Below are 16,141 nucleotides of genomic sequence, written 5' to 3'. Positions count from 1 at the left end.
AGTGCACGACCATCCATTGATTACATGCTTTTTATTAGCCACCCGAAAGCAATTTGAATATGTTCTTGTCAATCCTTTCGCTTGTTCCTTTTTGTTGTAAAGCTTTTCTTTTTGGCTATGCATCGTAAATTGAGACGTAACATAAGTTGATGCTATTATCAAGTCAGCTAAGCGAACAAAAAACTTCAAATTTCAAGAAAAATAATGCATTTTATTTTGTCTGCAGGCTTTTGTTTGGCTTGTTAGCTATTATTTTGCTTTAAAAATGAACAATATAATGAGCAATAAGACCGCCGAAGGGCCTTCCTTGTAACTCACTCAGCGGGATGACTACATGCAGCTGCACTTTTCGCATTTTCAATGTCCTTTGATACAGTGAATTCCACAACACGACAACGAGGAGCAAACGCAACATGGGACACTCAATATGTGCTTCTCAAAAAGAAAATGTTGCCCTCCCACGAGTCCAAAGATTTTTTCATTCAATCTGAATGCATTTCACATCATCTGATTGTAATTCACATAAGGCTTTTGTACCTACTTGTATTCAAACTTTAAGCTTTAAACATGCTGACTTTTTGAATTTGAATTTAATTACAGAAAAGCTGAAAGGGTTTCGACTAGAATCTTGTTTAACTTTTGAATAGATTTCGATGATTGTCATTGAAGAAAATTGCATTTTAAAGGTAACCAAAATAATATCTAGGTAAACCATTGCAGTCCTTTACCTTTTTTTTATTCTGTCTATTATCTTAATAGTTAAAGAACAACTCTTTTAGTACCCAAGAAAAAAAACATATTTCTTGTCTTTGAGGTTCTTGGGGTAAAAAAAAAAGTGTACTCAAAGTGCATCACCAATTTTAATCAAATTATAAAGTTTTCATATATGAACATTTTCAAATATGTTTAACCACGCTGACAATAAGATGGAATTCAAGCTGCGTTTTGCACAGATAGCACCGCACATACATACACACAAACGCACACATACGCACACGTACGCCCACTGTCTAGATGCAAAAAAAAGTCTCGATTATGGTCCCAGCGGGTGTTTTTCTCCACCAGCGGCAAAGTTTTATTATCAGTAGCAACAACAACAACAACAGCAGCAGCAACAACACCAACAGCGGCTCATAAAATATGTTTGCCATCACACACACAGACACACACAAACACACACACACACAAACAAACAGGAACGTATAGAAAGAGAAAGAAGAAGAGGGACTTTGTATCTGTTGTTGCCTTATTCTTCATTTAACAGAACGCCCCACGGGAGGCGTGGCCACCCACGATGCCTTTTGTTTTATTTTCGCTTCTTCGTTCCAAGCCCCAACTAAACAGGACCTGTCCCTTTTTTATACCCTTTCCTTGGGCATATAAAATATTCTATTACGAATTCGTCATATCTGCTGAACAAAAAAAAACCGATAGAAAAATTCCATTTCTCGAAGAGTTGATTATATCATTTCTTGTTTTTTTTTAATAATCATTTGTATAAATTTGTATTCTAATAATTCCTGTTAGAAATCGATGTATAATTTGAATATAGAGGACAAGTTTTTTGAAACATAAAATATGGAGGAGCTTAGTTATAGCAAAACAGACCTGGCCAAATTTACTTTACTATTTTCAGATTTATTTGTAGGTATTAGCGAATATATAGTAGCTAATATATCGTATGACTTATTCAATTAACGTCTAGATATATTTGAATGTATCACAAAGCCATATAGACTATAATGGTTGTCAAATTAAGAGTATAAGTGCTTCGTTGAAGAAATGTTAGCTTTTTTTTTGTGTTGGTTTGTTTTTATTTTTTTATAATTTCGCTTGCTTTTTGGGCTTATTATATTTTGCTTTTACACTCATTTAAACCATTTTATAGTAATTTTGCTTATAGCTAATTTTAAGCTATTGCCCTGTGGCCTGCAGTCACCCTGTCTCAAACTGCCAGACTCAGCCTATTGTCCACCCTACCCTACCTTGCCCTCCCGGACATCTCTGGCCTGCTGCAATTGTTTTGCGGTTTTGAAACAAAAGAAGGCCTAAAACCTATGGCTAATGCCGAAGCTTTCTAACAGTTTGGTTCTTCTATTTCAGTTTTTTTTTTTTTTCTTTTTCTTTTTATGACAGCTATTGCTCCGTTGAGAGTGCGCCTTAAGTTATGCTATGGTTTTTTTTCGCCGCAGCTACATAATTCAGTTAATTTATTATTTATTAAACTTTTGGCATCCATTAGCTGACAAAAACTTTCACTTTATAAATTGACAATTTTGTTGTTGTTTTCTTCTTTTTTTTTTGCTTTCTATTTCTGTTTCTTGGCTTGTTGTTGTTTCGTTCTTTTTGTGTTGCGTTAAAATTATTGTCTATTTTTCATATTCCCAACTGGTTGGTGGTTGGATAAAGAGAATAGGGGGTACAGGAAAAGGTGACTAAATGGGGAAGGCTAGCGGTTAGTTGAATAGGGAAATCTTTGGATTTTTTTGCATAATTTAAGAAGTTGCACAAAAAAAAAAAAAACAAAAAATCAACTGCTAAGCCAGATCTCTGTCACTTGAGGTGCGAAAAAGAATTATGTATCTGGGCGGGATTTGTTCGAAACTTGTGAAGCTTAAATGCTGTGCTGGGGGTTAGCTACCCAACACCAACAAGGATGCGGATGTCCAGGAAAACAATGAGAATGCCCACAAAAGCTGCTTGCCGTCTCGACTCTCGACGCATGGCATAGCAACAAATTCTAATATTGCTCTTGTTGCTGTTGCTCCTCTCTGTCTCTATCTCTCTCTACGCTTTTGTCTTTATTTTTGTTTTAGGATTCTTTCTTTTTTTTTTTCATTGTAGTTGTTTTTGTTTTCGCCTACTGTTACTCTTTACCCTGGACACGCAATGTGGCCAAACGACCAGGCCAGTTGACTTCAAATTGAGTTGTGTGCAAGACTAAAGCTATACAACTTGGCCCGCTGGGGCTAAGCGCCAATGCGACAAAAGTCAAAGGTTGCTGCCATCCCAGGCGCAGTGTGAAGATATTTATGGCCCACTGGCCATTTGACTTAAGAGCTCTGTTTCTGTTAAGCCAATTAGGCTTAAAACTTCAATGCGACTGAGGTCAATTCTGGCCGACTGATTGATGTGGAAGCGAATCAATTTGAATGCAACAAAAGCAACAAAGCAAATTCAGAAATTCAATGCACTTAAGTAGTGCACTCGAATAATGCATAGATTCTTTTTAACTCTAAAACAAACTATATAAAGCCTTCAATACTTTCTCTCTTGGCTTCTCGTTTATAAAAAAAGGAAATATATATTCTGCAATAAGAATAAAACAAAAACAAAGTTTTGTATACGAAATCTAAACTTTTTAATTCAATGTATTGGCTTTATTTAAGAATATTAAAGATCTCCATTCCCATTTGTGTCCGTCCCCTAAGATTTTAAGTAAATGAACGACAAACTCAGTATTTTTTTTGGTAGATCTAAATTCAAATCATTAAAAACTCTTCCTAATATTGGCTCAATATTATTAGCAACCTTCTGATAAATCTGTCATCGAGTCGAATGTTTTTAAGTAAACAGTTTTGTTATTATCAATTAAAAAAAGGTTAAGTGTCCATTTAACCCAACATGACCAATGAATCCCCTTACAAATTCCTAACTAGCGTAGGTAGTATACATCTTCCGTCCGCAGCAATTGCTTAGATATTTAATAGAAATGCAATTGTTGGCATAAGCAATACAGACACAAGCCACTCACACAGCATGCCTTTGTAGTGCATCTAATGCAATTGGACAATTACTTGCGCTACATTTCGAGGTTTAACAAATCACCTGCTCACTCTTATAGTCTCACCTGACGCTGTTGTTTACAGCGCTTACAAATGAAAATAAACGCATTTCAAGCTAATTAAACAATAAAAGCGCAAGAGTGCGCAGCCCCAAAAGCAAACAACAACAAAAAAAAGGGAAAATAAATAAAAAAGGTAACGCAAATTGAAAGAAGAAAACGAGGGTGAAAAGAAAAAAAAACGAAAGGAAGGAGAATCAGAGAGAGAAATGGCAAGAGTGTGAGAGGGAAATGAAAGTGCACAAGTAGGTGCTATGGTATTAGCAAAAAGGGTGTGGGCTTTGCCACGCCTCACACTCTGGCACTGACAGCTGACAAACGCCCGAGTGCCGACAACACACACACACACACACACATACACAAAAACAGACACACTCACACGCCCACAAAAGTAGGCAACAAAGACGGCAACGTTGACGACGCGGCACAATGATGTTGCAATTTAATTTGTATTGTCGGTGAGTATTGTTGCTGGCAACACAATTGCACTGCTACTGCTGCTGCTGCTGCTACTGATGATGATGATGATGATGGTGATGATGATGGTGATGATGATGAATCCACTTAATTGTGAGAAGTCAGCAACAGGAGAGTCCTTTAATTTAACAGCCATGGGATGAGTGAATAAAGCACATGCATGTGTGTTAGTCGTATACAATACATATGTATGTACCTCCTGGCCCACTCCTTTGTTCTTGTTTCCTTCACTTCAATAGTCGTAAAACAGAATTTTGAATTAATTTGCTCAAGCAATTTATTGATATAACAAAGGCTCATCATTAAAGCCTTTTCACGTGTCTTATTCATTCAATCTTTCTTCTTTTTTTTTAGTGCCTGTCGGCTAATAAAATTGACATATATGTATGTGTATATTGAATGTTCATTGAAATGCGCAAATAGAATATGGCTAGACTTGAAACTGGATGATTTCTTAATCGCGGCAAAGACGCTTTGATGGCGGCTCCTCCAAAGTGGGGGCAATCGATTGGAGAAGCGTTGAGTTTGTATGATTGCCAAATAGTGTTAGCAACAAGGCCACACCATAGCCAGTGGCACGTTCACCCTATAAAGAAAAAGTACAAAATATATACATTTATATATAACCTAATTGAAACAGCATTAGCAATTACTTACACAATGCACAGGTGTAGCCATATCGACATGAATCCATACACCAGGATAATCGAATCCCAAATGAGCAGCCACAAAGAGACCAGCGCAAGATGATTGTGCATTTTGGCGATCCTGAAAATTAAAATGGAAATAAATAAAATTATTTAAAAAAATAAACATTTAAAATATTCTAAAAAGGAAAATATTAATAGAACCTTGTTCTTAGGTTCAACTTAATGAATATATGAGAAAATGGTACCCAAGTCATGACTCCTCTTGATGAGTTCGATTTGATACCTTTGTCAATCAGTTTCGAAGCTTTTTATTCATTTTCATGTCTTCATTTAATCATGTATAAATCTAATCACATTTTAATTAACAAGAGGGTGGGCTTAGACGAGACTTATAAAGCTGACTTCTAATAAAACAATCTTCCGAATAATGAGTGGGAGCTGACAAGTGTGAGTTTTGTGATTTTTAAATATAACATTTTGCTATATGAAAATTCTTACTTTAAACATTTGTTTTATACAAATATATGTATATAAACGAATTGTACATACATATGTGAAAGAGAATGTAACATGCAACAATCAAAATTTTGCCAACGCTTTATTAAAAAATATCCCGCTGAGAATACCAAAAAAAAGCCAAGGAGGGCGTATGACATAGAAAGCAAAAAATTTAAGTAATTTTAAAACTCTTTAATATATTTAGCTAATTTCTTTTCAACATTTTATGGTCTATATTTCGATTAAATAACAATTACAATAGGTTCACGTATATAATAGAAGAAGATATTTAAAGTTTTAGTTGATAAATTTATAAATTTTAAATCTGCTTTCAAATTGCAACTTAAATCAAGATTTAATTTTCGTTTAAATGTAGATATATACGTATGAGGAGTCTGGGCAAAGGATTGCTGACTTGGTGTGTTAATGCTTAAATTATATGAGGCAGTGGCAGTTGCATATAGCGGAAGCAGTCACTCTACTAACTTGAGCGGAAATTGCAGCGCTTAAATGCCAAACATAAAGTACACTTTACACAGCACCGAAGAAAGGCAAGAACCACACATATTGTACACATACCATGCGTGTTACGCCTGCTGACAGTTGGCCAAAAAAGGAGGTGATTGTCAAGCTCCACCACTAGCCCCATCAGCATGGATAGCAGCACCAGCAACAGACTATAGCAGACAGCAAGCTGTCCAAATTGCATGACAACGCGCGTTGCCCCGTTGCGTTGGTTCTCAAGATGAAAATCGCATACACACACATACACATACACACACACAGCATCATGTGTTATACAAAGGGTGCAAACATCGTCCGTCGTTGAAGCGGAAGTCAAATGTCCATTGACGAAACTAGTTGGCAACGTGGTAGTTGTTGTTTTTCTAAGACTTTCTTTACCCAATTGTTGCTTCTATAGACCGTCTCTGACTCTGCATTTGGCGGCTCTTCCAACTAATAACAAGTGATCCTTTTGTCGGGAACCTTACGGCTGTCGCCGCTGCCATTGCCAATCCCCCAAAATGAGTTTGGTTGGCAAAACTTTAAGGCACTGTGTGTCGAGAGCATAAAATGTTTCTTTGTTATTCAATCAGTCTATGTCGGGATGTGGTTATATATACATACATACTATGTTTAACTCTCGCAAAGTTCTGTTTTCTGTTTTGAACTAAAATCTTGGACCAAGACTCAAGTAAAGTTATCTTATATCTAAGAATATTAACAATTTTAAGTTTTAGGTATAATTGACTAACAAATTTCTTCTTACAGGGCAAACATCCGATAGATTGTAAAAGTGCTAACAGTATTGCAAAAAAAATAACATAATTTTTTTTTAAATGTTTCAAAAGCTCTAACCAAAAACAACAAAAACTAAACACTAAACTAAAAATACTCCTAACATAATTACCAAAGCAGTTCTATTTTATTTTTGATTTTGTTAAGAAACTTTAAGAATCTATTTTGTACTTAAGTTTTTTCTAACAAAAATTTAACAATCGTAAATCCCAATTTTAGACACTTTCAAATTAAATAAAGTTAAAAGAAGAAAGTTAATCAGGATGTTACACATTTCCAATCACATAGACAAAAGTTATTTTATCTATTTTTAGAAAACAAAAAAATATCTCTCTTTTTTACAAATTAAATTTATTTCTTTAAAAATTACATTTTTATTTAAAAAAAAACAAGGATGAATTTAAAATGATTGCTCATTGAGTGTGATCAGGATAGGGACACATAAGCAACCCACAAACAGCCCACACACACGCACTCACACACACACACACACACACCTACGTATACACATATATATTTAGGGAGACCTATTTTCAGTGACCCCAACCAATTTCTCATTCATGCCGGGGCCAGTGCGTGCTTTCATCAATAATGGCAAACATTTGTCAACATAATGTCATTAACATTGATTGCATTAGCCGAGGCATTGATTTTGTCTCTCAGCCTTTTGTAAATAACCAAGCCAGTTGTATGGTATGGTATCCTCTCCCCCCTTCGTCCATACATCCATCGAAGCAACCCAACGCGCCAGCATTTCTCAAACCACTCTGCACGCAACAACTAATTGCGGTTTAGAACGTGACCAAAACCCAATCCCAATTCTATGCCCATGCCCATGCCGATTCCTCTCCTCTCATCTCCTCATATCCACGCAAATTGTCACATGTGTGACAATACAAGTGTCAGATAGATCAAGAGGATAGAACGGATGGACTTTTGATGCAACAGCATTCCTGACAGCAACTCATGCGGTTCATTTACGATTAACAAGAATTTAAATTAGCGACCAACAATTATTCCCATCGGGCGGTTGACGGTTTCGATTGAAACAAACAGCGCGAAAAAAAACGTGGAAAAAAAAAATTGATAGGTATAACATTTCCTGTGGACACTATGACGACACCCCTTACGTCCATCAGTTGCCATCTACATCAATATTGAATGCCTTTGACTGGTTTCAATATCAATTACACTTTCGTTCACCAGCGAGTTGCCTCCTCTTTTTAGCACTCTAGATAGTGGTGAAAGTGTCAACGGTTTTTATTCAATTTTACCAATGACGTCGGAGTCTTTTCAAGGAAAAACTCAACTAAAATGTCTATTTTAGGCGCATCGACTTTAGGTTACCCTTTCAGCAAGCAAATATAACCAACTACATTTAAGTATTTCTTCAATTATATGTGTAAAGCATATTTCAAACTTGTTAAAGAACTACAAAAAATTATCTCAGCAAAACTCCTCCGAACTGGGAAACTAAAATAAATATAACACGAATGCGAAAAAACATTTTAACTAAGACAAATGATCGTATACATTATATACATAGTTGAAGAATTGATTGAAGGAATGAACATTAATCAGATGGTTAAAAAAAATTAAGAAAATTATGCAGCATTTCAATTTTAACTTTTAATTGATTTTTAAATGTTAGATTTTTCACAATACACGAATTCTTATCTGTGTATAATAAAATATTTTTCCTGTTCATTCACTATTTCATCCAACTTGTTTCTTATACACTCCAACCCAACGTTTATAGGGTAAGAAAACTTCTTTTAAAAAGCAAAATTACCAATACAAAGAAACAATTTCTTTCTATATATATGTATATAAATACATTTTTATATAAGTCGACGATAGCAAGCTGCTTAAGGTCGGTCTGCCAAGACGTGCAAAAGTTGCACGGAAACCGACACACAACAAGCGGAAAGATTTGTGTTAACAACGATGTCTGGCGGCTGTCGTCCCATTCTAACCCACCGCCCCGATAAGTAGGCAACGGAAGTCGCGGCTATTGAGCGAATTACGTGACCTTTGCCCGAGAATCTCAAATGAGAGTGAAAGTTTAAAGTTGACATTGAGAAATATATATATAAATCTATATAGAGTGCTAAACTGGACATTGGTTTAATCCGAAATGCAAAAACAACTACAACATCAAATATAATATTATCATTTTGGGCGCCTTTAGGTCGTGCCATAAAAATCCAAACTTTGCTGCATAAAAAGTTCAATTTAATTCATTTGGCAAAACGAAAAAAAAAACAAAGTCGACGTGCTATACACAATTGAATGTAAAATGTTGGCGCTTAATAAAAATTTACCAACTTTCATGGGGAGCAAAAAACAATGGGAAGGCAACAAAAAAAAAGGAGAGAGAAAAACAATTACGCATATGCCCCGGCGATTGCAACACGTTGTTGTTACCGCCGCCGCTGCCACCGCCTTTTCGTGGAGTCGGATTTATCTAAAATTCATGTTTCCCTTTCTGCCTACCTACCGCACACATTTTACGATTTAACATAAAAATCAATTACCAACAATGGTAAAATTTCACAGTCATAAAATTTGAGTAACTTTTGCAACTTAGTCTCGGTGGAGTAGCACAATATACTTATGTACATACATAGGCTGGAGAGAGTGCGCCAAAATTGAGAAACAATTGGAAGAAATGTGTTTAAACAATTTTATTGTTTTGTTTCTTATGTTTTACTTATGTATATACTGGATTGCCCCCTGCGAGCGCGCGCATCGATGCTAAACAGAAGCCAAAACATTTGATTTAAGAAGCGAAATAAGTTAGCTGGTGGCGGTCATGGAACCATGCCTTCAACGTTCATGTCTAGGCCAAAATTTCGGTCATAAAGTTTAAGAAATTTTGCGTTTCTCTTCGTTTTTTTTTTTGTTTTGGTCTTTATCGTTTTTATGTTGTGCCCGCTGAAGCGGAAGATGAAAATTCAAACAGTGTTCAATAAAAGGAAAATACCCAACAAAAAACAAATAAAATCTATAAAGTCATTCAATTCTTTAGAAACTAAACTGAAATAGAAAAGAGAGCTTCGTAAAATTAATCGAAAGCAATGACAAGAATATTGACTGACCACATTCATTTAAGTCATCTGCATTAAAATTTAAAAATTCTTCTAAAGTGGTTTGAAGTTTTAAGTCAGTAAACTTATACAATATAATTTACGATTAATGAGAAGATACGAACATATAATATTTAAATATTCAAGTATTCAAGTATTCAAGTATTAATTGAAAAATTAGTTAAGAACAGCAATCCCTTCCTTAAATTTTGTTATAAGTATAAAGCAAATATTGAAAGATTTTGGACTACTAAAATTAACAAGAAACCAGCAATCATATATGTAAGTTAATACCGTTTAGTGTTCCATCTTTCACATTTAGAGTCCTCCCACTAAACACTTAAACAATGAAACATGCATAAATCAAAATTGACGTCAAAATGAATTGCATGCAGTTTAAAACCGAGTTAATCATCCCCCCCAGGGATTCAACCAAAAGCTAGCCAAAATGAGCTGTGGCCCAAAAACAAAACAACAAAACACCAAAAAAAAAAAATGATGTAGAGGGCCACCAAAGTTAAGCGACCACTAACAACACTCATAATCCGTCCATTTAGTGGGAACTACCAGCAGCAAAAAAAAAAGCAAAAAATCACTCATGTAATTTAAACGCAACGCATGGGAATTTCACCTGAAAAACACCAGCAACAACAACAAAACGGTGTAAAGCTTTCATTTTTTCCATTTTAGCCCAAAAGCTGGCCGAAAATTTCACCTTTTTCGCATTTAACGTTGAATGCATTTGGAATTTAAAACACTTTATCAGAGGGCACAGGATTGACAAAGTGCGCGGCGCTGTCACATCAACTGCAGTCACTTTTGGAGTGGGTTTTGGGGTAGCCCAGGACCAGCAGCAATGGTGTGATATTTTGACTTGTTTTCATTTTTCCTTTTTTTTTTTTGTTTTTGGTTTTGGATTGCTTTCTGTTTTTGGGAAAGACCGGCAACGACGAAAAATCAAACAGCCAACAGGCGGATAAGGGAATGAAAGGAGAAGGAAGAGTATGTGTGCGTGTGTGTATGAGTGTGTGTTTGTGTTTGTGGCAGGTAGCCAAAATTGCCATGCCACTTGACCTCACTGCTACCTCTACGCACCATTCTGTCCATCCGCCCACGGCGTGACAATGATGAATGACCATTGATCCGAAGCGTTTTAGACGTTCTACAATGAAGGTAACTCGATTTGGTTCTCAACTGTGGTGTGGCTTGAGGGACAATTGGCCGGGGAGTTGGAGCAACAACAAAAACAACAAGAGCAACAACAACAACTGGGTTGCGCCTGCTCCAAGCGTTAGTTCACCATTTTGTAATGGCTGCAAAAGTGGCTGGGTAGCATAGATTGAACACCAAAGTTTTTCATTCTCTGTTCGTTTATTCTTTTTCTGTTTTTTTTTTTAGATTCATGCATGCGAGTGGCCTAGAGAGAGAGGGGGAAGGGGCATGTTCTTACATGGATGTGGCATAAATCACAGTAATACTAATCAATCTTTAAACCAAACATGACGTTCATCATTTTTCGCCACATTGCGGTCGATTGCGAAAAATCAGAAGCGATGGAGCACATGAAACCGCTTACAGGGTGAGAGTGAGAGAGGTAAAGAAATAGAGAGAGAACAAAAAAAATTGCGGTTGACTGCCATCGATAAAGTTAATTAAAAAATGGGAGTGTGTAAAATATAAGCAGCAGACGCTTGCCTAGCTAAAACCAAAGCATAAGTATAAAAAACAAAATTTTCTGGCATAAATTAAAACAAAACTCTTACTTAAACTTTTAAAGATGGGAGAGAGAGAGAAGTTTACAAATTTTTAAATGAATTCTAAACCATATGTACATTCTTTTTAAGGAATAATCTAATTGTCGTGGGCAATAAATTTCATTGTAAAAATTGATTTTCTTGCATTCTTCAATTTTTTGTGAGGTTTGCATTTAAATCTTCAAAATTCTTTACTTACCGCCACAGAGTTTTTCATATCAGCAATGGCCGATGCAAATTCAGAGAACTGCAATTCGGGACAGTAAATAATGGGGGCCAATAAATCGCCGGATTTACGTCCAGCCTGCAATGACTTTGACTCCCATGTCTCCGAGTTTGTCAATACGGCTCCATGATATTTGCCAGTTGCTATACCCTGTAAATATCCAAAGAAAAAGAAGTATGAGAAAATTATAATTGGCTTTAATAACTTTTAATATAATAATATATAACACACTCTCAACAATTCAAACTTTTAATTAGGATAAACTAGGCTATATTTCGATGAACTAATTATCTGAATAGTCTAAAATTCTGAATAGTTTTTTTTTATCCTAATAAGATTACTAAATACTCGTATTTATAAAATTTAAGTGTTTTAAACTAACGTTTTAGCTAATTCTGATCAATATTTAACCTAAACGAATAAAAAGTCCAGTAAAAACAATTTGTATTCAAAAAACATTCGAGAATTAGACTAGCAGCCATGTAAGATAAAGAAAAAATTAATTCTATAGCATTTTAAATGTTGATGCTGGGCCATCTGGATGGGGGTTTTTGATAGAAAAGAAAAAAAAACAAGCAACAATCAACAAAATGCCAGCAATAAAACTGTACACCAACTAACAATGTTAAGTTTGCTATGTAAGAGAATCGGGGGAAAAAAAGGGAGAGGAAATGCAAGGAAAAACGAAAATTTTCAAGCTTCCGACGCGGCCAGCAATAAAAAGGTGCAAGGTTATTTAGCACAAGCAACACCCAAACAACAAGAGGAGAGAACAGAACCAGGACCAGGACAAGGACCACAGTAGGGCCAGGACCAACGACGAGCCAAGGACTCCATGGCACGTGTTAAACTGCAGTCGGACAAATGAAGGCACACACACACACACACACACACAGACATACTCAATTGAAAACAACAACAAAAGGTGTAACGAACAGCAGCAACATAAAATGTAAAAGCGAAAAAGTGTTGTGCTGCTGTTGTTGTTGGCAGTGGCAGTTGCGCCAATGTTGGCAATTAATATTATTGCATGCTGTCTACGTATATATATTCGTACTTGTGCTTGTGTGTGTGTGTAATGAAATTAAGCACAACAAGCTCCAAAAAACGAATTCTAAACAAAATTGAAAAAACTGTACAAAAAGTGTTGCCCATTCTAGGCTTGGTCCACTTAAAGGCAACCTCAAGCATTTGGAAAAAACTAACAAAAAGATGAATTTGAATTGAAGCCACCGCTTTTTTTTTTTTTGTTTTACCATCATTGTCTTGCCCCCAACTCTTTGTTTTACTGCCAGCTACCAGGCTACTGGCCATAACCAGTTTCGATTTATTTCCCATCGAACCACAAATAACGTAAATTGGCATCATATTTTAAGCAAATTGCAGCCAAGATTTATGGTAATTGTGCGCCATCGCAACGCGTTCGTTCACTGTTGCTCTCTCTCGGTTTTTGGGTGCAACCAAAAGGACTCCCTCTCTTCTTCAGCCTGCTCACCCTTGTGCACTGCTGCCCACAAAAGCCTTTGTTGTTCTACTTGTTTAACGAAAAGGTTTCACGGAGGAACCAAAATTTGCAATTTATTTTTCCAATTAACCTCGTGACTTTTGGGGTAAAAAGTACTTGGCATAAATTTCTTTGGCTTAAAAAAAAAACAACCATAAGGAAGCATAAGACATTACAGGCCACACAGAATAAAGGAATCATTAGATATGAAAAGGAATATGGGAAGCTCTATTCAGAGAATAAAAGACAAGTCAAAAATAAATCACTAATTGAAGGGTAAAAGCATTTGCATGCGAATAAAAAATAAAAAATGATCCAAATTCCTTATAAATGTCAAGAGAAAACAACAATAAACCAATGCAAATCAATAGGTTTGGAATAAATCTCACCTGAGCACCAGTCAATGTGGCCATATCAAGAATAATGTTCGCCTTTAGATCCTTGTTGGCATAACAAACACCATCCGCTAGAACCAAACGACCTTCTGCATCGGTATTGTTAATTTCCACAGTGCGACCCGAATACAAAGTGTGAATATCATCGGGACTGAAGAAATTGATATTATTAATTAAAAGGATCTACGATAAATCATTAAAATACACTTACCGTGTGGCGTTTGGCCCTACAGAGTTTTCGGCCAAACAGAAAATGGCATGAAGATTATCTTTGAAGCCGCATTTGACTGCCGCATAGAAGGCACCCAAAATGGCAGCCGCACCACCGCAATCCCGTTTCATTCCAGGCATGGCAGTTTTGCCCTTGATGCTCAAACCACCAGTGTCATAGACAATGCCCTTTCCAACCAGGGCAATTGTTTCCTGCGCTCCCTTAGGCTCGTGGGAGAGCACCACCAGTGCTGGAGGGACAGCGGCCGCCTTGCCAACTCCATAAATGCCGCCAAAGCCGCGCTCTTGCAATTCCTCGCCGCGTATTATCTGCGGCTGCAATGACAACTCCTTGGCCAGTTCTTCAATATTCTGAATAAAGTGGTCCACATTCATTTCGTTGCAGGGCATATCCACAATACGTGCCGTTAGACGAATACCACGAGTCGTTTCTTTCAAACACTTTAATTCATCATCGGTAAGTGGATCAGTCTCAATGCATCCATCCTTGTCAATCACAACGAACTCGACATTAACAACATTTCGGGCATTTTGCTCGGCATTATCCACAGAATCTCCAGCTTCTGGGGAAGCAGCCTTTTGGAACTGCTGGCCATTACCTCCTGTTTTGCGAGAGTACAGAGGAAAAGCCCTAACCACAGCACAGGCACTTGCGAACAGATTCTCTCGCTCACAGACCAGTACCACACTTTCCTCAGACACATTAAGAACATGATTCTTCACCAGACGAGTGATGGCATGAGCACGCGATGATGTATTATGACGGGATGCCTTTAACGGCAAAGCGGCCATTGTAGCCACATCCAGATAGAGTGATACCTTGTCCGTCGGTGCCGGATGTAGGCAAGCCAATGCACTACGGAATGTCTCCTCCGTAACCCGTGGCTGCAATTTACTTGCCAATTGATCAAACTTCAGTAAATTCAAATGACGCAGCTGACCAATAATCAGTACGGGATGAACCTGCGGATCACTGCTGCTAAGCGATGCATTAAATCTGATGTCCGTAGCCATCTGTAAGGCAAGAGTTCAAAACAGAAAGTGGGTGAGCATATGTACTAGCGTAGAGACAGAGGCTTATCGAACGCATTTAAAATCTTATCAAAATAAAAGTTTCAAGATTCTTATCAAGCAATTGGGTTCGTAGTACATACAACCCACTAATACAGCACATGGCAAAGATTCAAGCTAATCTCAGAAACGCAATACAAATGTAGGGCTAACCTAATTTGTTTTATAAAACTAATAAACATTAATTTATCATTATACAGAAGGAAAAGCGCGAAAGCGAATGGGTAATCTACAAAAACTTTATACTCGGTGTATTATGGTAGCTAAAAATCCACAATTTTGAAATTACTATAATAATTGCTCTCGTTGATAAGCGATTTTTGATAAATATTGCCGGCACCGGCATCGCGACGTCATTATTAGACGCCACGACGTTTTGTGACCTTGAGGGCCAGGAACAACAAGTGGGTCGTTGAACGCTTTGCGGGGGGTGAGTAAATTGCAACTGGCTCTTGCGACAGATTAGATAGCGCTGATGACTTTCGTCTTTTGTACATATTGCATATATGTATATTTCTTGCAAAATTCTCTTTATTCTGGGCTATTTTTAGAATTTTTGCATGAAAAAAAAGACTAAAGCGAATCTGAGACTTTTTGTTGTTGCCTCGTATGGGCGTCGAATAACTACATTACTGGATTTCCTATAACCCCTCTGTCGTGGGGGCGCTCACCTTGCTTAGATGTTGACTTGTACTAAAGGTCCGTGTAACTAAACAGCGTAATGCTCGAGCAGTGTCCAGCAGACGCATTAATAATAAACAATTAGCGGCTATTTAAATGCTCCAATATCTTCAAAATAAATAAGGTACCGTGGAACTTCCACTTCTTAAACGGCTCCTTTTGTGTAGGCGTGTAGGTTCCGCTTGTTCAACAAATTTTCCGTTAGCTCAAAAACAAAAACAAAACTGAATAAAATAAATTCGCCACAATGCAAAAATAAATTCAACATACTTGCCGGCTGTCACAACTCGAAATTATTCAACACTATTATCGCCCTTAGCACTTAGACTAAGGGCGAATCGCGCTTATTTATTAATAAATTTACTTATTTTTTTATGTAAATGTATCTTACCTTAAAATTTAATTAAGAATACTGCTGTATT

At 36.7% G+C, this 16,141-nt stretch overlaps 1 protein-coding gene across 2 annotated transcripts; it reads right to left on the bottom strand.

Moving 5' to 3' along the window:
• Positions 1-4,573: 4,573 nt before the first annotated feature.
• LOC6647728 (probable aminopeptidase NPEPL1) lies at positions 4,574-15,952 on the bottom strand. Of its 2 annotated transcripts, none has more exons than XM_002070702.4 (6): positions 15,710-15,952; positions 13,948-14,981; positions 13,731-13,887; positions 11,811-11,987; positions 4,979-5,089; positions 4,574-4,907 (listed from the first exon to the last, which is right to left on the bottom strand). In XM_002070702.4, the coding sequence occupies exons 1-6, from the start codon at positions 15,785-15,787 to the stop codon at positions 4,776-4,778; spliced, it is 1,689 nt and encodes a 562-aa protein (XP_002070738.1). In that variant the 5' UTR covers positions 15,788-15,952; the 3' UTR covers positions 4,574-4,775. The 2 variants fall into 2 exon arrangements, with proteins under 2 accessions (XP_002070738.1, XP_023034102.1); XM_023178334.2 differs by having other exon boundaries at positions 15,848-15,925.
• Positions 15,953-16,141: the final 189 nt, after the last annotated feature.

The sequence above is a fragment of the Drosophila willistoni genome, chromosome 3R (genome assembly GCF_018902025.1).
Source record: "Drosophila willistoni isolate 14030-0811.24 chromosome 3R, UCI_dwil_1.1, whole genome shotgun sequence".
Taxonomy (NCBI): domain Eukaryota; kingdom Metazoa; phylum Arthropoda; class Insecta; order Diptera; family Drosophilidae; genus Drosophila; species Drosophila willistoni.
This window is presented reverse-complemented; position numbering and strand designations above follow the sequence as displayed.

Coding starts and splice junctions, on each gene's coding strand:
- LOC6647728 (XM_002070702.4), bottom strand. CDS start 15,787: ATGCGTCTGCTGGACACTGCTCGAGCATTACGCTGTTTAGTTACACGG. Junction 13,888..13,947: donor GTAGGGCCAAACGCCACACG/GTAAGTGTATTT, acceptor CAATTTCTTCAG/TCCCGATGATATTCACACTT. Junction 4,908..4,978: donor TGGCTACACCTGTGCATTGT/GTAAGTAATTGC, acceptor TTTTCTTTATAG/GGTGAACGTGCCACTGGCTA.